The sequence below is a fragment of the Ochotona curzoniae genome, unplaced genomic scaffold (assembly GCF_017591425.1).
Source record: "Ochotona curzoniae isolate NIBS_2020 unplaced genomic scaffold, NIBS_Ocur_1.0 scaffold_3890, whole genome shotgun sequence".
Classification (NCBI taxonomy): domain Eukaryota; kingdom Metazoa; phylum Chordata; class Mammalia; order Lagomorpha; family Ochotonidae; genus Ochotona; species Ochotona curzoniae.
The window spans coordinates 700,412-723,803 of NW_024467115.1; the positions used below are offsets into that span (position 1 = coordinate 700,412).

Genomic DNA, 23,392 nt, shown 5'->3' on the forward strand with positions numbered 1-23,392 from the left:
AAGAATATAAAATGTTGTAGGCATTGATTTCAACTGACTATGAAGCTATCTTTTTAGCTACATAGGAAAAAACATTGAATAAATATCTCTCTTACCTTTTCAAAGTCTGAATATGAATGAAACTGGAAATATAATGTTTGCCTTTGGGACAGAAGTAAAAGGATTTTTATCTCATTATCTTTCCCCAATTTTCTCTTATTGATCATTACTTTAACATTTGATAATTCAAAATATTAAAGCATTCTGTTACTAATTAAAGATATAAATAATGAAGTTTGCTGAAAGAATATTGACAGAAAATACATGTTTATCACTCCTGGACTAGAGCAAAAACAATGAGAATAGGAGGATCAAAAAGTCTCAGAAAAAGCACACAAAAATCCTTACTCTGGAAATACAGCAAATTGATTACTAAATCAAAGTAACTTCTGTCTTTGAAAGAAAATTGTAGCAAAGAAAAGGAAAATAAGAAAAGATGAGGGAAACTTTTCAAGATTAAAAAGACTTTTCTTTAGAGGAATCTGCGGAGGCCTGCCAGCATGTGAGGACATGTAGTTCTTCCCTTGTGGAGTCTTCTAAATAGGCCTTCGCTTAAGATGCTCAGCAGGGATGTTCAGAAACAGAAAGGAGCATCCCAGGCCTGGGGTGAGATTTTACCACTGACAAATTCCCCTGAAGAAGCTGCAGGCCCTTTCGACCAGAAGATAACTGACCCATTTCAATGCTTTGTTCCCATTTGAGACACCAGTATTTTTTAATGACTAATATTTTCTGAATATGATGTGTGAGTGGATCAGGTGATACATGAACAAATTATTTGTTCTTTCAGGTCTCTTCAGTAAACTCCCATTGTCTCATCAGCAATAAAATGTTATCACCGCAACAATGGCAATTAGAAAATCTCTCTATTTTCCCTTCCTAGTGAATGTGAGAAGAAAACACCTGCCAGCTTCAATCCGCACAAAAGGTTTTAATATAAGGTCACTGAAAATCCAAACACTTTATGGCCCACTATAAATCAGCTCTTTGTCTTTCCCCACTAATTCCCCGGTGTCACATTTAACAAAACAAGGAAAGCACAGATAGTACAGGTGTTTGCAGATTAGCCTCCCAAGCCATAAATAACATGAGGTTTTGCTCACTCACAAATATTAAGGCAGCTTATCAATGTTTAAGCCCCTTCCTCTTTGTAATGATTGCCAGCATTTTAACCCAGACAAACTGAGAATTTTTTTCTTTCCTGTCTTCTTGCATTGACTGAGTACACATTCGTAAGATTCTGTGATCAGATTTGGTGATATAAAGAGCGAGACATGTACCTGAGAGTCCTGTTTGGGAAGATGCATCTGCTCTGTGCTTTACTGGCTGTGCTCTCTCTTTGTGAGGGAGCCAGTCTTCGCTGTCCTGGAAGATGCAGCTGTGACTCTATGCAGTCGGTACAATGCTACAGACTAACGGAGGTGCCGTCAGCCATTCCTCCCAGCACCAAGAGGCTCTACATCAGTCACAGCAAGATTGAGCACCTCCAGGTAACTATGCCGCTCTACCCACGAGGCATGAGGGTTTTATCTTGTGAGGGTTAGGGTGTGAGGCTGTTACACTTGACTTTAATAATCCTAACTTAAATGCTAGTTACTGATTTACAGTAGTTGTAATAGCTACTCGCATGTTTGTATCTCCAGAATGTTTATATGCTACTGAGTGTTTCTTTTAAGGGAAGCAGTAGGGAGAAAAAATCAGAATCTAAAGTTAATGATATTTCAAGTTTCATTTTAAAATTTGAAACTTTGTGGCAAAAGGAAAACTAAAAGATCTTTTTTTGTGAAAGTTTTAAAACTTGTTTTCCTCGTGTTTGATAGATAGCAAGAGAGATAGAGGTGTCTTCTATCTGTTGACTCACTCTCCACTTGTCCTCAACAGACAGGGCTGGTCAGGCCAAAGTTGAGCCTGGAGCTCAATCTGTTTCCCAAATATTTGGCAGGTTCCCAACTCCTTGAGCCATCAACCGCGGCCTCCTCAGGAAGTAAGTTAAAAGGAGCCTGGATCAGAAATGAAAGAGCTAGAACTCAAGTTAGACCCTTTGACATGGTATGTGGGGGTCCCAATTAGAGACTTAACCAGTGCACCAAAAATCCACATTTAGAAGTAGATCTTTCTTAACCAAAAGAGCACACTGCTACTTTGTATCTCCAAGACTAAGTCATCTTATGAGAAAAATCGATTCATGTTTGCTTTAGGATGGCAGATGCTATTTGGAACTTCATAAGACTGCCAAGATGAAAACAATATAGCAGAACAATTTATACAAAACCCTCATGCTAACTAGTTATCAATGTTATTTTGGATACTATACAGAGTAAATATCTGAGTGTTTGTAAGTTACTTACAGTTCTCATTCCATGTGCTGCTATTTTTATGCCCACGTATCTGGTAAGCACTAGAAGAAGTATTATAGTTTGGCCTGATATTTGTAACATGAAGGATTTTATGTTTCATCCTTTGAAAGTTATCATGAAGCTGAGCAATCTCATCCTAGTTTTCTCACTGAAGATGTGATTAGATAAGGTCATCTTATCTAAGCTGTTAAAAAATAATATTATGAAATGGGAAAGATGGCATTAGATGATTAAAGTTCTCTTTTAGAGGGAAAATTCTCAGGCTTTCTAATTATCCCTTTAACAGCCACTGTTCTCCCTCATGAAATCTAAATCCTAAGATAAGGAAAGGCCTCTCTGGGAGCCAGGTGCAGAGAGGCTGCACATAATGGTGCCGGATGCAGAGAATCTCCCTGTCATTTGTTTAAGCAAAATTCGTGCCACATAAACACAGGATTTGACATTGGCTTGCTCTTCAGATCCAGGCTCAGTGTGCATGCTGTCTGCTCTGCATCTGTTTCCCTTCCCCTTCTAACCCTGCAGTGCCTAAAACCTAGGAACAAGTCTCACCCTGTCCGCTCTAAGCATTCAGGCAAGACACCTGGCTAAAGGGGAAGGTGCTTAAATATTTGCTCTGAGTGCTTGAGATGCCTAGTGAACCGGAGTGTCAACTCAGCCTATATTGATCCTAAGCTGCTCCTTTGTAGGCAATAAGATGAAATTATACCTCTCACCAAATTCAATGGTTGAGTGACTCAATTGGCTTATGTTCATTGTGAGGTACTATTGTCGCTTCCCCAACTTATTAACCTAATTAATTATCTCTAACACAAGACAGTTGATAATAGACTGCTAAAGGACACAGTCCTTTTGCTTAGGAAATGAAAAGCTTTGAGCAAAAATAACTCTCTTTTTAAAATGTTTGGATTTTAAATTATCATTTAACTTGTGTTTGGTGCATTCAATTTCTGTTGTTTAATATAAAAATCCCTTAAAACTGATCCTCAGATTAATAGTAATAACTGTTAGATACAGGTGTAATATAATTATAGATATTTTGAATATATAAAATAGACATAGTTATGTATACAGATACCACATTTTAAAATGTTGACATTATTTGTTCATGTAGTGCATCTGCGTTTGGGACTGTAAATGCTGTGTTAGAGGCTGAGGATCAAAGGGGTAAAAGTCACCGCTCCTGCTCTCAGGATAAGAGGAGTTCATTCTGGCCTATAAAGGTTTCTACTTCTCTGAGGTTCATGAGATCAGATTGTGTGTTCTTTGTTCTTCTGTCTGTCTTGTCCCTCCCTTACTAAATTACAATCTTGCTGAGTCCTGCATCTTCTTGTGCAGCATTAGTGTCCACATGGAAGATTGGTTCAAGATCTTATTATGTATACTTGAGATCATAAAAAAGATGTCTATCTTGATTTTTTATCTTACTTCAGCTATCTTAGTTATATATCTTTGCCATATCATAATCAAACATAATCAGCATTTCTAATCTCAGCTGGGTCTTCACCATCACCAATGTGTCCTTACCCTTTTTATGGGTCAGGATCTTCCTTCATTCTCTCTGCAACCCTTACCTCCCTCATTCTTAACTGATGGCTGGCTTCCCATGCAGCTGGCAAATCATGACAGCACTTGATCCTCCTGGTATCTGCATTATGCACTAACTTTTGTAACCTCTTTCCTTTAGACCAAGAAAAACTGTCCCTCCTATTCAAGGTCAGGCCTCTCCCTCTGACTGCTTCTGGCTTTGATTCAGCCTTTCTCACTTTCCCCTGATTTTGCTCCATTCTCCATACTTCTACATTTTCACCTGCATTTTCTTCAGTAGTTTCCAGCTTTAGCTTATACCCGTGACCCTTTACTTACAATAACAGTTAAATTATCTTCAAATTTTTTAAAAGCTGAAATACAGGGGGGCACAGAGAGATTCCGTTTGTTGATTCTCTCTTCAAGTGCCTACAAAAGCGAGGACTAGGCCAAAGCAAGTCTAGGTCCTCTCTCCTTCCTCAGCTTCATTCAGGTCTCCTCCATGGGTGGCAGGGACCCAGTACGAGTCATCATCTGCTGGCTTCAAGATGAACATTAGCGTGAAGCAGGATTTGTAAGCAGTGAGGACTTTTATTTCCAAACTCTGTGAAAGTGCAGGCTTTACCATCTCCCATTCGTGCCCTCCTATTTATTTTTTTAATTCACTGCTATTTTTATCTATACCACACGTGTAAAACCCATTCTAAGATATAGTTGGTTACTCCTGCTTTCGTGAAATTTGCACTCTCTTACCTTCTGTGATACCAATTATTTTGTGTCTTCATTGATCCCTTTTGACATATCTTTTCTGCTGTTTCATGCATTTCTTTATGTTGTGTGTTATTCCCTCCTCTCTATTGGGATTCTCAGTCTTCAGTCATTCCTCCTCTTACCACACACATTTTCCTTCTATAACCTCCTTCTGTCTGAGATAATACTCCAGTACTGCATCTCCAATTACTCTTTTCTCCATGTTTCAGATTTATCCAGCTTTCCACTGGATTTCTGTGTTAGACATATCTAAGAAGGCTCACAAAAGCAGCCTGCACTAAACCAAATTTTCTTAAGAGTTGTCTATATTATATAGCTCATGTCAGAATCTCCTTGCTTTTTAAGGCTGAATAATAGTCAGCTATATGTATTATACATACACACACACAGCATTTTGTTTATTCATTCATTAGCTGATGAGCATTTGGGTTGTTTCCTCTTTTTTATCTTGAATTATGCTGCAATAAGCGTTTATATACCAGTCTGTGTGGATGTATGTTTTTATTTCTCTTGGGCAATAGCTAGGTCCTACCTGCATGTTTCTCAGAATGGCTGAACCAGTTTGTTTTCCCACAGCAATGCATGATGTTTCCACTTCCTGCACATCCTCAACAGCACTTCTTCTTAGCTGTTTCTTTTTTCTGTATGATGACAGCTGTCGTAGTAAGTGTTGGGTGGTTTGTCACTGTGTCTGTGGTTTTGATTTGCATTTCTCCAGTGGCTAATGATGTTGAGCATCTTTTCATGTGTTTACTGGCCATGTATATGTCTTTAGAGAAATAATGGATGCTATCCCTTTTCCCATTTTTAAATTGGTTATTTTTTTATAATTGTAACTTTCTTGGATATTTCACATACAAGCCTACTTTTATATAAAATTTAGAAAAAATTTTCCAATTCTGTGGCTTTTTATTTTATGGATGATATCCTCTGATGCACAGAAGTTTTCATTTGATTGAGTCCAATTTACCTATTTTTTTTCTTTCTTTTTCTTGTGCTTTAAATATTTAGCTTTACCTAACATAAGGTTATGAAAATTAATACTTCTATTTTCTTCTGATAGTTTTATATTATTAACTCTGGCATTTAGTCTACAACTCATTTCAGGTTAATGTTGGGTAGGATGTGAGAAAGGATTCCAACTTTATTCTTTAGTGTCCTCCATCCTTTTATATTGCTGTGCACCAACTCATATTTTACTCTCAAATGGTGATGAACTGTGTCACTGTGTTGATTCGAAAGACATAAAGAGCACTGGGTGATCCAAATCACTCCTATTTTAAGGAATGTAGGTACAGTTTAGTTCTGTCTGTCCATATAAGCCAGAATGAGGTCCACCTCTCTATTGTCATTTGAATTACTATAAGCCAAAGTGACAGGCTTTCCTTAAAGGCAGAGAACAAATGAGAATAGACAAATAGACAAATGAGAAATAGTCATTGTGATATGGTAAGGGTGGAAGACAAGAAGCTACTTCAAACTCTTCCAGGGTAAGAAATATAATAATAAACAGGATTTAGGATCAGGTAGGATGGGGGAGATTATGACTTATTATCATACTTTGACCACACTTATATTTTCTAAAATTTTAAAACTATTTATTAGTGGACAAATGTTGCCCTAAAGCTCAGATTGCCTTACAGACTCCTTGCTGATTTGCTTCTCATAGGTCTGAAACCATCACTTTGTGGGTGACAGTTTTGCTGTATATTAGAACTATAAGCACAAGAATGGTATGTGGCCCTCTACTGCTTGGAACAGGCCTTTTCCAAATTTGAAATCAGAATCAAAATCTTTCATGGGACATCCAACCAAGTGACCTTGTGCTATACTTCACATTGTTTGTTTTGCTTTTTAAGCAACTGAAAAAAGGCTATCAGCAGCCTCAAGGTTAGCTCTAAGCTAAAGACATCTCTTTTCCCCTGTTCTTGAGCACAGCCCTGTGAAAGCCATGAAAATAAAAGCATAGTGTGGCAGAATTTTTCTGTCCTGTTGACAGTTCCACAAATATCAGCTAAAATGTTGAAAATCAACTAAAATGTGGGCAGTTCACACTAAGGTTAGTTTGAGTTGGTAGCCCAAGTTTTCTACTTACTAGTAGGATGTACATGAACATGGAATTTCACTTGCTGAGCCCTGGTTTCCCTTTCTGAAGAGGAAATTAGCATGCTGGGCACAAGACTTTATAAAGATGAAATATAATAAATGTTTTAGGTGAAAAATATCATTTTCACCTAAATGGATTTTAAGGCAGCCTCCCAACCACCTCAGTACCTGAGGATGGGGAGCGGCTATCCAATGTCTTCCCAGGGTCCCCAGTGTGGAGCATGCTCTGTGAGTTCTGCATAGGTGGCTTTGATAGTTCTGAAATACTGTTGATCTCTCCACTCCAGGGATGAGGAAATCCTTCTAAGATCTATTGGCTGATACAGTCTGTCTTAGAGTTTCCATTCACCCAGATATTTGCTGCCAACACTTGATAGGGTAGTCGATCAATTTGTTCTGTCCTTCATCCTCTGTTATGATACCAGATGTCCTCTGCAGAACTGCTGTATCCTCCATGTGCATCTTGGCATACCGTCCACTGCTCCATCTAAGCCACTGAAGAGGCCTTGCGCTGACACATGCACTCCACAGTCGGACTACAGGTCCTGCGATTCTTCCCATGGTTGGAGTTCTAAGTCCAGTGGTTCAGTTGAGAGGATCTCCAAAGAAACTGTATCTGAAGTAATTCCAGAACTGACTCTTATGTGTGCTTGCCAGTAGAGGATCTGGCCAATTCTTCAACCACATCAGCTTACAAATACACTGGTATTGTAATTGCTGGGTTAGTTCTGTCCCTAGCTCTGTCTCCTACACAATCCAAAGGATGCTGCAGTCCAGCCTACCACACACTTGACCCTTACATACACCAGAGGGAACTGCAGGCTAGTTGGAGTGACCCACAATAACCTCCACTAGGCCTGACCCCAGCCCTGGTTCTCACACTCACCAGTGAGAGAGTTACAGCCATCAGAGAGATGCCAACAGTTTCCCTACTGGGTCCACTCCCCATCCTGGATCTTGCATTTTCCAAGTGGTTCTTCTGTCTAGCTTGGCAGAATTTCCCCCCAGTCCCAGCACTTGTCAGCTGATACTGCAGCAAAGCCCAAGTAGCCTGTACCTACTCTTGCTTATACATGCACCAGTGGGCACAGTTGGTTATCCCAGCCTAGCTGTCCCCATAACCTGGCTCACAAACATGTCAGCTGGCATTGTAGCCTTGTCAGGACAGGTCTGCCCCTAGTCCCAGCTCAAACTCTCGACAGTGGGAGCAGTAGCCCAACAGGAGAACCCTGCAACCCTCCTGCTTGGCTTGCATCCTTCTTCCCCTGATCTCACGTGAGCTGGAGAGTGCTCTAGTCTAGTGTGGCATGGCCTGCCTCACTTCAGCATTTGCCGGTGGGTGCTTTAACCTGGCCCTGCCCAGCCTACTCCCAGTTCTAGCTCATGCTGGTGGATGCTGCAGCCTAGCCCAGCTCAGGCCGCCCCCAGTCCCAGTCCTAATGTGAACTAGCTGGTATTGTAGCCTGACCTGGCCTTTCCCACACCCTGTCCTTGCTCTCACATCTGTCGGTAGGAGCTATGGCTTGGCCCAGCCTGGTCGCCCCAGACCTTACCTACACGTATGCCAGTGGATACCATAACCTGGCTTGGTCTGGGCTGCTCCCAGTCTTGGATCTGGAACCCATCTGTAGGGACTGCCTCCTGATATAAGAATTCCCCAAGCGCCTCCATCAGGTCTTCTCCCACTTGCAGATCTCACACACAATGGTGGGTCCTTGGCCCAGCCCTAATTAGTCCACCTCCTATCCTGGCAGGAACAATGGCCTTGCGCAACTGGCCCACACCCATTCCAGTTCTTACTGTTGGATGCTACAGCCCAGCCAAACCTGGTTCACCCCCAGACACAACTCTTGCATGGCTCAGCAAGAGCCAAGACCTAGCCCAGCCCATCCTAAATGCACCCTGGCTGTCATGAGCACCAGTGGGTATTGGAGTCTAGCCAGTCTGGTGCACCCCACACCCAGTCCACACCCATGCGGAGGGAGATTACAGTCATTTCCAGCCCAGATTGCCATCCCCATTCTGGCTTTCACACTCACCAGTAGGGGGCACCCCCTTATCTCCCCAGTAAGGCCTGTTCCCAGCCACAGATGTTGCATGTGCCAGTGGTTGCTCTGACCCAGTTTAGCATAACCCATCCCCATCTTGGACTTTGCCATTGGATGCTGCAGCCTGTCCTGTCTCAGCCCACCCCAATCCCAACTCTTGCTGGCAGGTGTTGAAACCTGACCCTGCTCAGTCTGCTTGCATCCCTGGTTCATGCAAACTGGTAGGTGCAATAGCCTACCTAGCCTGGCATGACCCACACTCCAGCATAGCTCCTGAATATGCCAGTGGGCTATAATTGGCCTGGGCCTGCCTGATCCACCCCCTCCAGAACCAATTCACACACTTGCCAAAGGGTGGTGCAACCTTGCCTGGCTTGACCAACACCCAGGCCTGAACCACATGCTGAGACATCATCATTCTTTCTCTCTCTCTCTTTTTTTTTTAAGATTTATTTATTTCTATTGCAAAGTCAGATATATATAGAGGAGGAGAGACAGAGAGAAATATCTTCCATCTGACAATTCACTCCCAAAGTGACTACAATAGCTGGAACTGTGTCAATCTGAAGCCAGGAGCCAGGAGCTCTTCCGCGTCTCCCATGTGAGTGCAGGATCTCAAGGCTTTGGGCCATCATCAACTGCTTTCCCAGGCCACAAGCAGGGAGCTGGATGGCAAGCGGGGCTGCCAGGATTAGAACTGGTACCCATAGGGGATCCTGGTGCGTTCAAGGCGAGGACTTTAGCTGCTAGGCCACAGTGCTGGACCCTTGAGACATCATTCTTAGTGTATAACCAACCATATTAGTATTTTGTTTATGTTGGTTTTGTGGGTTACACTTTGCTAAATTGGCATATTAGTTCTAACAACTCTTTAGAGAATTGCTGAGGGTTTTCAGTGTACAACGTCATAGCAACATGTTTTGTTTCTCCTTCTGGTTTTCAGAATCTCCATGTGGTTTGTAGCTTCCATAACTCCTTTATGGAAGCTTGTCCACAGTCTTTTGGAAACTGTTCTGAAGCTTCTTCCCAGCTGAGATGCAGACCTTCTATATTCAACCATCATGATCTTTGCCCCCCACCCGTCCCTACACTGACACTCAAACACTACACTTTATTTAGTCCTAGATATGCTACACAGAGCAATCCTGTAGGGTTGGTTGTTACTCAGATCCAACTGAAGTATTAATAACAACAAATTCCTTTGACAACCAGAGAGTGAATATCTATGTATAGGATCATTTCTTTCCCTTTTGAAGAAAGATTTATTTATTTGAAAGTCAGAGTTACAGAAGGAAAAGTAGACACGGAGACCTTTCATCCTCTGGTTCACTCCCCAGATGGTCTTAGTGGCTGGAGGTGGGCCAGCCAGAAACCTGGAGCTTCTTCTGCATCTGCCACATGGGTAGGAGGGACCCAATTACTTGGACCAGATCTCATTGTTTTTCCTTGGCCATTAGCCGGGAGCTGGATCAGAGCGCAGAAGCTGGGACACAATTCCCCATCCATATGGGCTGTGCTTTATGCCCACACTGCCATCCACTATGTTGAAGGCCATTTCTGACTAGACAAAAGCTAAGCCTAGAAATGGGCACTTCATGATGGAGCATATGTTGAATTATGTTGAAGAATACAGAATCTTGGGCAGATCTTTTTTTTTTTCTCTCTCTCTCTCTTTTTTTTTTTTAGCTTGAAATTCTTTATCTCTGAAATGGGAGAATTGAAGTAAATAACTTTAACATCTCTACCTTATTTTGTGATTTTTTTTTTTTAGAAATAGTTGTATGCCAAATGCATTAGGATATAATATACCTGAGGGGAAAAAAAGGAATTTAGAGTCCAATAGATCATCATTTTTAACTACTATACTTCTAGTTAATAATTTCCTTATTGGAAGTCTTGATAATATCAAATATGTAGGGTTATTGGAAGATTGATAATAATTTATAAGAAAGTACTTGGCACTTTTAAATGTTCAACAAATGCAAGAATACAATTGCTATCCTTGTTGGGTCTGGAACTTATCAATCCAACAAATTAATCATTATAAGAAAATATTGAATGTAGTACTAAATATATAACCCAAGGCAGCTGCCAAAACTATTAAATTTAAAACATCCACTTCTGGGAATTTTAACTTGGGATCCTTCTAATAGAATAACAAATCAGAAGATGCTTTAGAATACACCATAATGTGGGGTGGACTTTTGATGCAGCAGCTGATGTTGCCCGGGACACTCCTATCTCATGCTGTGATGCCTGGTTCCAGTTCCTCTCCTCTGCTTTCCAAGACTGGCTTCTGCCTAATGCATACCCTGGGAGGCAGGAAGTAGTGGCTCAAAGACTTGGGTTCCTGCCTCTTGCAGGCAAGACACATATTGAATTCTGGACTCATGGCTTTGGCATTTCGCATCTCTCACTGTTGCAGGCATTTGGGGAGTGAACCAGCAGATAGAAGAATTATCTGTTTCTTATTTATCTTTTTGTGTTTTCCACTGCCTTTGACTTTCAAATAAAAACATGAGCTATTAGTTAAAAAAACATATATCCTACTAAAATAAAAGTACCTATAACAAGTACATGATGCAAAGTTAACTTGCTTTGAAGATGTTATTACTATACTTATAAATATGTGTTGTTAAAGGAGTTAACTGCATATTAAATATTCAGAAATCATAAGCAGTAAAATTCCATGCTAAGAATTCCAGCTTAATACAATTCCTTTTATTTCTTATGGATATTTTATCTGAAAGGCAGTAATAGAGACATATACAGAGGTATAGGTCCCACCCTCTGGTTCACTCCCCAGGTGGTCTCAGTGGCCTGGGCTTGTTCAGAACTGGAACTCCATCCAGGTCTTGCACAGCAGTGTAAGGACCCAAGCATTCTGTAGGGGTCCAAGCATGTGGACATCTTCTGTTTTCTCAGGCAGAGAGCTATACTGGAAATGGAGCAGCTGGCATTCAAACAGGCACCAATTTGATGTTAGTATTGCAGGGTGCAGTCTGACTTGCACACCACAATGCAGCAGTGGCCCCAGTGAATGGGATTCTAATGCAGTTTGAAAAACTTGAGAACATTTATCATGCTTAAGAAAACATGAACACTTCTTTTTGCCTTAACATAACCTTATTGCTAGATTCGAATACAGATGATTACATTGTTGAAAAAAGACAATGTCAAACTAGAAGGCTAATAGTGTGGAGGGACGAGGAGCTTGTAAAGGACAAAGTATATTAGATTAGTTAATTACCTGATTTCTAGGAGTGGACTGGTGTTAGGTCTGGAGTTTATGCATGAATGAACTACAGCAATGGAGGGAACAGGTGTACATTTCTTGCTTTATGAAACTTTATTGGTGCAGAACAAATCTGGGATGCTGAGTGGGTAGATCATTTAATTTAGTTGAAAAATTTTCCCAGGTAAATGCATTCTAGTAATAGCAGAATCTAGGACATTTAAAATCTTGTAATGCTTTTTTCCCCTACAGGCAAAAACTTTAACAAAAAATTTAAATTAAAACATTCAAACAATGCAAATGATAGATGCATACTGGAAAATCCCTTTTATCTTCAAGAGTTAGCAACTGTTAATAGTTTGGTGGAAAATTTCCAAATTGTTCACATTTTTTGCTATTCAAAGGTGATGCAATGAAGAACACTCCAGTGCTTGAATTATCATGCACTTTTGCCTAGTAGTGAATTTTGTAGGTCAGAGAATATTCAGACGTTGGCCAGCATTAAATATCTACCAATAGTGCAATAAAGTTTTTATAATATTGTTCACATTTTATACTGATGTTACTTAGAACCTAAGTTTCAACCCTTTTCTAAAATATAATTTTAAACAAAATCTGAAGGGAAATCTACTGTGCATTTAGTGTTGTAAGGATAACATATATAGTATTTCTTCTGTTTCTTTCTGTTTTCCTTGACAGTTTTTTTAGGTAAAGGGATTCTCCCCTCCCTTCCCTGTCTCTCTTCTTATTTTCCCTCCTCCCATTTCCCCACATATTATCACTGTAGTATAGTTCTTTAGTTACAAGTTTAACATTCTTCTATTTAAGTGTATCATGGCATTATAGGTCTCGGCAAAGATAGAAAATCTAGTATCATATTGTCAAATTATGTATTTTCTGAAGATTTATTTATTTTTATTAGAAAGGCAGATCCACAGAGAGAAGGAAAGATGGAAAGATCTTCTATCCTGTTTCACTCCTCAAATGGCTGTAGCAGCCATCGCTGAGCCAATTCAAAGCCAGGAGCCAGGAGCTTCTTCTGGGTCTCCCACGTGTGCTGCTTTCCCAGGTCATAAGCAGGTAGCTGGATGTGAAGTGATGCAGCCAGGGCATGAACTGCCACCCACATGGAATGCCAGCACTTGAAGATGGAGAATTATTCTATTGAGTCACGGTACCAGCCCCTGTCAGGTTATATTTCACTGTTTCATTAGGAGATCCCTTTTATTCAAGAGTAGAGATGCATACTGCAACGTATCTTTACTTCCTGATATGCTAGTCTCCATTATAAAGTTCATGTATGTATAGTATTTCTTTTTCACCAGTTTTAACCTTTTGCTCTTCTCTCCTACTCTGCACCACACTTCTGTAGCTATCGAACTTCACTGAGATGCTGGCTATCGAAGACTTTATTTTGCTGGCCAGTGGAACAGAGTCAGTAGAAAATGGAACCTTCAAAATTCTGAATACACTGAAGAGCTTAGAACTCTGGAAAAATAAGTTACAACGGGTCCCCAGTGCTCTCCCAGCCACACTTGAAGTGTTAAAACTAAATGACAATTCCATAAATGTCCTACATGCATCAGATTTTGAAGGGCTAAAGAAATTGAGAATCCTTGAACTAAAAAACAACCTGCTCTCCTCCCTCTCCCCCAGCGCGCTAGCCTCGCTGGTCAGTTTGCAGAGCTTGATGGTGGACAGCAACCATGTGCAGTCTGTGGCTGGACCCTTGCCACTGCCCCACCTGAGACAACTAAGCCTGGAAAACAATCAACTGCATCTCATCCCAAACAACTTTTTCACATCCCTGCAGAGACTGCAGTATCTCAGTTTCAGTGGTAATTTCCTCGCTAGAATTCCTGTCAACCTACCCAAATCTTTGCGATTGTTGAAGATGGAGAGAAACCAGCTCAAAGTAGTCAGGTTTCAGGATTTGAAACAGTTAGGGAACCTTTTCCATCTTTACCTCTCAGAAAACTCACTCTCTTCCGTCAATGGGGCACAGCTCCTTGCTAATTTAATTACTCTTGAGTTGTACCAAAACCAGCTTCAAATGTTGCCCTTCGGGCTGCCAGCAAGCCTACAAAAACTTGATTGCAGCAATAATCTGATTCAGAAAGTCAGAGCCCAAGACTTCCAGGACCTGCGCGACCTGAAACACTTGTTTCTGGACAACAACGTTGTCAGTGTGTTTGAATCTGGAGCGCTTCAGGGATGCTCCCGGCTCTCCAGCCTCGCCCTGGAGCAGAACCTGCTGCTGTCCATTCCTCTGAGGTGAGTGAGCATTCTAACTGTGATTAGCTCGAACTGTTTCTGAGGTCTGGGACAATTCAGCTTATTATACAAGCAAGAATCCTCCAACAAGCATCAATGATCTGATCAAAGTCAGACTAGGGTTTAAGGGTAGAGGTATTCAACAAAGATCTGGAAACTCCAGCCGTTACATTGAATATTGTATTCGCTTAATTTATTTTGTCTATGAGGAAAGACACCAACAGGTTGTGTTTATGTGAATAAACATAATAGAAGATACTTTTAAAAGTGTGACCAAAGTATATGGCCCAGATAACCAATAGGCACACTAGCCACTGGCAAAATAAGGCCAGCAGGGGGAAAATGGCTGAGGGGATGGTATAATGGTATAATGGTATAATGATATTTTTTTTAGAGCACTAAAGTAGTAGTACTAATGAGGGAAAATAAAATTTTACAATGTAATATATTTATTTTGAATTACTATTTATTGGGACGCCTCAGCTTCCCCTTGGTGCTGTAACCTTTAAAACGACTTCCACTGACCTGGCTTTTTTCTCTGCCTGCCAATGTGCATGAACAGGTGGCTCCATCTGTGTCTGTCTCACCTTTTGTTTTTGCTTTCCATTTGGTTTCTCTCTCTCTCACACACACACACAACCCTCACGCTATTTATTTATTCATATATCTCTCTCTTACAATGCCAAACCCTCTGTGCTTGTTCAACCTAGCTGCTCATAATCTATAACTAATGTAATGCTTATATTAATTAATCCTATTAAACTGTATTTCATGTTCTGCATTTTTAAAAAGATTCATTTATTTTTATTACAAAGTCAGATATACAGAGAGGAGGAGAGGCAGGGAGGAAGATCTTCTATCCAATGATTCATTCCCCAAGTGGCCATAACGGCCGGTGCTGTGCTGATCTGAAGCCAGGAGCCAGGAACCTCCTCCGGGTCTCCCACATGGGTGCAGGGTCCCAAGGCTTTGGGCCATCCTTGACTGCTTTCCCAGGCCACAAGCAGGGAGCTGAATGGGAAGCGGAGCTGCTGGGATTAGAACCGGCGCCCACATGGGATCCCAGCATATGAAAGGCTAAAACATTAGGCACTACACTACCCCACAACGGGCTCCATGTTCTACATTTTAAAGTAGATAAGTAAAATGAATAGAAGAATCAGGCATTACCATTCTCTTTAAAAAAGACACTATTATTATAAGGGTAGAACCTTTTTCTTTCAGCACTTTGTTGAAAACAAAAATAATTATTATGATGGCTTTTATTGTGGCTTTTTAATGATTTATTATGGCTTTTTATCAGAGAAAGGAACAATTTTTGCTGATATGTATGTATGTTCCTTTTCTCTTGGTTGGAAAATAAGTGTTTTATTGCATTAGTATGGCAATTGTAGCCAATGCAAAACATGAGAAAGTGATTTTTTTTCCAACTGAAGTTGGAATATTTAAATAATTTGAAATGAATTAATTTCTTATAGTGTAATATCCATGGACATACCATGAACTCAACTCAACGAGTAACTCCCCTGTGCCAGGAACTTCACTGGGCACTTGAGGTTCATTAATGTAATAAAGGAGATGAAACTTTCTGTTCTATACAGCTTAAATTCTAGCAGGAAAAGTCAGACAACAAACAGAACATTTAGCAAACTTTGTGGACTGCAGTTCGGTGCTACAATCAGGATGGGCAGGAAAACCAGGCAGGAGGGTAGATGATGGAGTGACAGTCTCTGATTTTGATTATGGAAAGCATAGTGACACTCACAAAAAGGTAAACTGAGTTAAAGGAGGTTAAGGACTTAGTCATGAAGCTATGGAGAAAAAAGTATTCTAGACAGAACAGCCAGTTAGGGCTCTCAGATGAGAGCAAGCCTGCACTGCCTCAGGATTCTTTTACTGCTATTCAAATAATTTCTCTGCCAAATACATCTCAGGCCTTATTTTCTTTTACTAAGTGGCCCTACCCCAAGGAGAAAAAAAAAATCGTGTATGGAAAAAAAACTCATAAAACAGGTTAGGGAGTACCTGTCAAATAAGGATGTGACCATTGGCTGTGGCAGCCATAGGCACAGCTGTGGAAGTGACCGTGGACTGTGGCAGCCATAGGCACAATTGTGGAAGTGACCGTGGGCAGTGACAGCACAGCTGTGGAAGTGACCGTGGGCTGTGGCAGTCATAGACGCAGCTGTAGAAGTGACAGTGGGCTGTGGCAACCATGGGTACAGCTGTGGAAGTGACCGTGGGCTGTGGCAACCATAGGCACAGCTGTGGACATGACCGTGGGCTGTGGCAGTCATAGACGCAGCTGTAGAAGTGACCATGGGCTGTGACAGCACAGCTGTGGAGGTCACCGTAGGCTGTGGCAGCCATAGGCGCAGCTGTGGACCTGGTGGATTTTTCTATTTGGATGACTTTTAGGAATCATTTGGTTAGGAATTCTACTAAGTTTAATGAGTGAAAAGGTGGCTTAATTTTTACTCTTTCTGGATATTTGTGCTTTTATAAGTGACTGCAGAGACCATAATGCATTTACCCCATGGAGTATAAAATGTAATCATAGCCACAGCTCTCAAATTTGTCTTCATATTAGAATTATCTGGACAAGTAGAAAAAGCATACCGATACCAATGAAATCTGCCTGAGGACTAAGCTGAGGCATCATTAATTTTTAAAAATGTATTTATTCCTTTGACAAGTTGAGTGACACAAAAGGAGAGAAAATGGGTCGTGCTCTTATTTGCTGCTTTAACCCCAAACGTCCACAGTGGCCCAAAGCAGGAGTCTGGAACATGAGAGTCTAAATATTTGTGCCAGCATTCCTTGTGCCAGGGTCTACTTTTGCAGGCAGCTGAAGCTGGGGGCCAGACTAGGATGCAGGCATCTTAACTGCTGGGTCAAATGCCTGTTCCTTTTGTAATTAGTAAATACTCCAACACAATCTCACTGTGCAGCTCTTCTTTTACTGCGAAGTGAGAATCTATAAGAGGTCCTCTGTGGTTTTCCTTTTATCAAAGTTTAAAGCAAAGTAATACCTATTCTCTGCATTTGAATTCTAAATTTTGATTTATGAGATTTAAATAGTAGGTCTGTTAATTGCATATTCATTTTATACTTAAAATCTACACAGTAAAGTTCCATTTTCTATAAATAAACAGAAGCAACCCGCTCCTATTATAAATAGTGTTTCAGAATTCCTCTCTGGCACCATGTCATTCCATGCTACATTTTATCAAGAAATTGATTTATATAGTTTCAGATACACATAAATTCAAATACCTACATTTGTCACAATGCAGCTGTTGAGACAGAAGACTAATACTTAGCAGCTAGCATTGTGGCATAGTAAGGTAAGCCTCTGTCTGTAAAGCAGGCATCCTATATGGGTGCCAATTTGAGTCCTGCCTGGCTGACTTTCAGTCCTGCTCCTTGCTAATGCACCTGGAAAATCAGTCCAAGATGGCCTCTGTGCTTGGGCTCCTGCATTCATGTGAGAAACCTGGAAGAAGCTACTGGCTCTGGGCCAGGCCATTGTAGCCATTTGGAGAGTTAAGCAGTGGATGGAAAAGCCTCTTTCTCTCTCCCTGTTTAACTTCTATGTGTGACTCTGGCTTTTAAATAAAAAAGTAAATAGTAAATCTTAAAAAAGAAAACGAATACCTAATATTTACTAACTGCTTACTAAAATCAAGAATGAATTTTTATTTGTAATTAATACCCCAAACAGCAATTATTTGAAGATTGGAATATTGTTTTGTCTCTCTTTTTTTAAAATATTTATTTGTTTATTTAAAAGTCAGAATTATAGAAAGAGAAGGATAGACACACACACATACAAAGAAAGAGCGAAAGAAAATCTTGAGTTAGGCCTCATCATTTGCTGTTCCACATTTTACTCATCTTTAGTGCAGTGAGAAAAATAAAATATGTTACATCGTCTTGCTGTCCATTCCTGTGGATAATTCAAATCCAGACTAGCCTTCTACGGCCTCACACAGTCACTTAGCATTTTATCTTATATGGAAGTGCCATCTACTGGCAAGATGGACGCAATGACCTCAAAGAAAAAAACATAGGAGAACATTTCTAGATACAGCTTGTCTTCAGATCAGGGCTATGTTTTCATATAAACCCAAGTTGTAATGATAGATTATTTCAAAATAAGTGGCTGCCAACATTTCCCAAAACCAGGATAATTAATGATTTTTTTCAGCATCATTTTGATTATAATTTTGACAGAAACAACAAAGAAAGGTACAAGCAAAGTGGCATAGCAGGTCAAGCCACACCTTGAGATGATTCAATGCCATGTCTGAATGCCAGTTCAAATCCCAGCCACTCTACTTCTGATTCGGCTTCTTGCTAATGCCCCCTGGGAGGCGGTAAGTTAAGGCTTAAGGGCTTGGGCCTCTGTCACCCACCTGAGAGACCGCAGTGGAATTCCAGCTTCTTTGTACAGAATCCCAGGCTTTGTACGGACCCAGACCTGGCTGTTCTGGATATAACAAGGAGAATGAATCAGGAGATGGAAATCATGCTTTCTCTCTCTCTCTCTCTGTGTTTCTGCTTTTCAAAAAGATGAAAGTAAATAACCATTCAAAAACAGATAACACTCCTATCAATAGGGACAATTTTTAGATATACAGACTAGAACAAAATAATTGTATTTGTTTAAAAGAAACCATGCCCCATCCCCACCCCTCCATAGAAAAGACAAATAAAGAAAGACAGAAATAAAGAAAGACAGGGCCCAGCATGATAGCGCAATGGTTAAAGTCCTCACTTTGCATGCACCAGAATCCCATATGGTCACCAGTTCTAATCCTGGCAGCCCTGCTTCCCATCCAGCTCCCTGCAGCTCCTCCCTGAGGATGGCCCAAGTCATTTGGACCGTGCACCCACATGGCAGACCCAGAAGAGCTCCTGGCTCCTGGGTTCGGATTGGCTCAGCTCCAGCCTTTGCACTCACTTGGGGAGTGAACCATCAGACAGAAGACCTTCCTCTCTATTTCTTCTCCTCTATGTATATCCACCTTTCCAACAATAATAATAATAATAAAAATCCTACAAAGAAAGAAAGAAAGAAAAGCAAAGAAGTGTGCCTTGCTCCTTTTCATTATTTATTTTTGTTTTGTGGTTCTGTGAGCTGAGCACTTTCACCTATGAGGTAGAAAATCAGAAGCTTTAAGCAACAGACCTGCTCAGCTAAAGCTGTGACAGGTTTTGTCTTAGCACTTAACATGCTGCTTTGTGACACCGGTGCCCTATTTGGAATGCCTGGGTTTGAGTCCCAGCTCTGCTTCCCGCAACTGTGCCCCTTGGGAGGCAAGCAGATAAGTTAAATATCTGGGTCCCTGTTACCTATGTGGGAGACCCAAATGTAGCGTCGGTTTTAGCCTGGCCTTCCCTCAGCAGTTATGGGCACTTAGGGAGTAAACCAGTGGGTTGAAGGTCTTTTCCTCTCTGTCTCTCTGCTTTTCAAATAAAATGAAAATAAGTAAATGAACCTTTTAAGACTAACTTACCTAATGCTGCATACTGGTGAATGGCATAGCCTGAGTCACAATGCTATTCTTCACAAGTAGGGGATATTTGAAATAAAATTCATGTAAAAATGATACTATAACAAAAAAGCAACAAATTGTCATGAAATGTGCTTATTGTTATTTGCCCTCCTTGTTTCCTATAGCAGTCACATCACTGGGACTGCATTAGCCAGTGCCACAGGATGCTGAGATGTGCCTTGCATATTCGCCCGTGAGAGGAACATCCAGTGGAATTCCAGTGTAAAGGGCTTTTTTCCCTCTGTGTCCTTTCAACTTCTCATGTGTCATAAAAAAAAGCACTTACTACAAAGTTGCTGTTAATCACAAGGTTTTTCAGTTTTCCCGTTGGGATATTTTCTGTGTTTTGCCAGGGAAAGAGGCTGTGAGATGGTCTAGTCTGCTTGCCTTTTGTTTTTCTTTTCAATTTTTAATTAGAATGTAATATTTGTAGTGATTCTTTTGCATTTTTTATTAATAGGCAAAGCATGCCATTTTCAAACTGATATCCATATCCTTTATTTTAAAAAGAGCTTGTTTTCTTTCTACTATAAAATAATAATTATTCAAAGAAATTTAGCATGCTAAAAAATGAAAGTCATTCATATTTACTGATCTGGAGCCCTTGTCTAAGGATAGCACAAAATTTGTTTTATATGTTTGGAATCACTTGATTTTTTTTCCATTTAACATTAAAAGGTTTTGCTGCTTCTTTTTTTTTTTAAGATGTATTAATTTTTTATTGTAAAGTCAGATATACAGAGAGGAGGAGAGACAGAGAGGAAGATCTTCCATTTGTTGACTCACTCCCAAAGTGACTGCAATGGCCGGAGTTGTGCTGATCCGAAGCCAGAAGCCTGGAGCTTTTCCAGGTCTCCCATGTGGGTGCACAGTCCCAAGGCTTTGGGCCGTCCTCAACTGCCCTCCCAGGCCACAAACAGGGGGCTGGATGGGAAGTGGAGCTGCCGGGATCAGAACCTGCGCCCATATGAGATCCTGGCACATTCAAAGCGAGGACTTTAGCCACTAGGCCACCGTGCCGGGCCCCATTGTGTACTTCTGTATGAGGGGAGTGAACCAATATTGGAAGTTCTTTCTCATAGCTGTCTCTTCCTATTACTCTGCCTTGAAAATAAGTAAATGAATCTTTAAAAGTATATATATGTATTGCTAAGACATAGGATTTTGATCTGTTGTGTAGATGATAAGTGCATCTCTCTGTGGTTTTAATTTTTACTTATTTACTTATTTAATTTTTACTTTTACTTTTTTAATTTTTACTTATTTATTGTGAATAGAATCGAAGTCTGTTTCATGCATTGTTTTAAATTTTTCTATCAGTTTCTGAAGATTTCTTTTAGTATCAGGAGATTAACTTTTTGTCTCTGACATAGATACTCACCTCTCAATTTGTTATCTGTATTTTTTAAAAGGCCTATTTCTTTATTTGAAAGACAGCATTATAGTGAGAAAGAGAGAGGCAGAGGGGGAGAGAGAGAGAGAGAGACCTTCTGTCCTCTTGTTCACTCACATAAATGGCCACAGAGCTGGAGCTGAGGCCATCTGAAGCCAGGAGGTGAGGGCTTCCCCCAGACCCCCCACATGAATGCAGGGGCCCTAGGACTCTAGCCGTCTTCTGCTGCCTTCCCAAGATACAAAGATGAAGTCAGACAGGAAGTGAAGCAGCCAGGACATGAGTGGCACCCATATGAGATACCAGCACTGCAGGTGGAGGGTTAGCTTGGTATGCCACCACACCAGCCCCATTTGTATTTTGACTTTGCATAAGTATTTTGCCAAACACAATTTTTGGAAGTTTTACCATTGTCAAGTAATAAAGCTTTTACACCTTCATGGGCCCAGCACGGTGGCCTAGCGGCTAAAGTCCTTGCCTTGAACGCACTGGGATCCCATGTGGGCACCGGTTCTGATCCCAGCAGCTCCACTTCCCATCCAGCTCCCTGCTTGTGGCCTGGGAAAGCAGTCAGGGATGGTCCAAGGCTTTGGGACCCTGCGCCAGCATGGGAGACCTGGAGAAGGTTCTTGGCTCCTGGCTTTGGATTGGCTCAGCTCCGGTTGTTGCGATCACTTCAGGAGTGAACCATCAGACAGAGGATCTTCCTCTCTGCCTTTCCTCTCTGTATATCTGACTTTGTAATGAAAATAAATAAATCTTTTTAACAAAGCGTTTATAGCTTCTGGATTTTTGAGTCATAGAAAATCTTTTTCATAGGATTCATATTTTTATTTTTATAATACTATAATAATTTATTATCTCAGAGTTTACAAATTAGTTTATGACATTAGTCATATCATTTTTTAAAGATTTGTTTTATTTATTTATTGGAAAATCAGAGTACCAGACAAAGAAAGAAAGAGAGGGAGAGACAGAGATCTTCCATCTGCTGCTTTACTTCATAAATGGTCACAAGAGCCAGGGCTGAGACAGGCTGAAGCCAGGAGCTTCTTCCAGGTCCCCCACATGAGTGCAGAGGCCCATGCACTTTGGCCATCCTCTACTGCTTTCCCAGGTGCATACGCAGGGAGCTGAATTGGAAGTGGAGCAGCCAGGACTTGGGCTGGTTATCTGTACAAGGTGCCCATATAGAATATCAGTACTGTAGGTGACATCTTAACCCACTATAACACTGCACCAGCCCCTCACCAGTAATTCTTACCACACTCCCAGCTATATTGTCAAAAATTATAAAACCAAACCCTGTTCAAATTTGATGCATTAAACTTCCATTTCATTGTATTGCCTTTTATTGTCCTAAAGACTACTCTTTCATTTTTAACTTTTACCTCTCCTGATGTTAAATTAAAACCTTTCCCAAGCCTAAAACTTGGAAGCTTAATGCCTTTCTTTACTCATTTGTTTGAAGGATTCTATGAAACAGATCCCCAAAAGTTAGAGGGTTGGATACTAAAGCATGTTTTGCAGCTTGAGACAGAACTGTGCAGAAGAGGTAGGTGCTGTTCACTGTGAGCCTGGTGGTTGTGGCGTGATGGCCAGGGCTTCCTCTCACTACCTCCTCCTTGCTTTTCAGGCTCCCGGGGACCTTAGCCAGGCTGGACCTAAAAGGCAATGCCATCCAGGATATTGCTGAGCCAGAGCTCAGGGATCTCAAGCTCCTTCAAGTACTAAACCTGAGAAACAATAAGATCTCCGCCCTAGACCACAAAGCATTGGAGAGTCTGCCTCGCCTCAGGCACCTGTACCTGGATGGAAATCCTTGGAATTGCACCTGCAGTCTCCTAAGAGCCAGGGAGGTCCTGAAGGCCAAGGGCACAGATGTGAGGGGAGGACAGTGCGTGGCCCCAGCTGAACGACAAGGGGAGAGCTGGATGTCATCTGTCAGAATCATGAGGGAATGTGAGTCTTACTTACACCTGGCAGAGAAAGGCCAAGGCGGCAGAGAGGAACCGAAAGCTGAAGACCCCTCCAGCATCATAATCAACATAGATGACGATGATGAAGATTATGAAATCGATTAA

General features: G+C 41.0%; 1 protein-coding gene across 1 annotated transcript; it reads left to right on the forward strand.

Annotated features, from left to right (window-relative positions):
- Positions 1–1,236: 1,236 nt before the first annotated feature.
- On the forward strand, positions 1,237–23,392 carry LOC121146215 (nephrocan-like). Its single transcript, XM_040965576.1, has 3 exons — positions 1,237–1,529; positions 13,453–14,354; positions 22,945–23,392. Exons 1-3 carry the CDS (start codon positions 1,314–1,316, stop codon positions 23,390–23,392), a joined length of 1,566 nt encoding a protein of 521 aa, XP_040821510.1. The 5' UTR covers positions 1,237–1,313.

Bases quoted from the DNA above. Each gene is read 5' to 3' on its own strand.
- LOC121146215 (XM_040965576.1), top strand. From the start codon at position 1,314: ATGTACCTGAGAGTCCTGTTTGGGAAGATGCATCTGCTCTGTGCTTTA. The intron at 1,530-13,452 runs GTAACTATGCCG...ACACTTCTGTAG, and splicing joins GCAAGATTGAGCACCTCCAG to CTATCGAACTTCACTGAGAT. The intron at 14,355-22,944 runs GTGAGTGAGCAT...CTTGCTTTTCAG, and splicing joins CTGCTGTCCATTCCTCTGAG to GCTCCCGGGGACCTTAGCCA.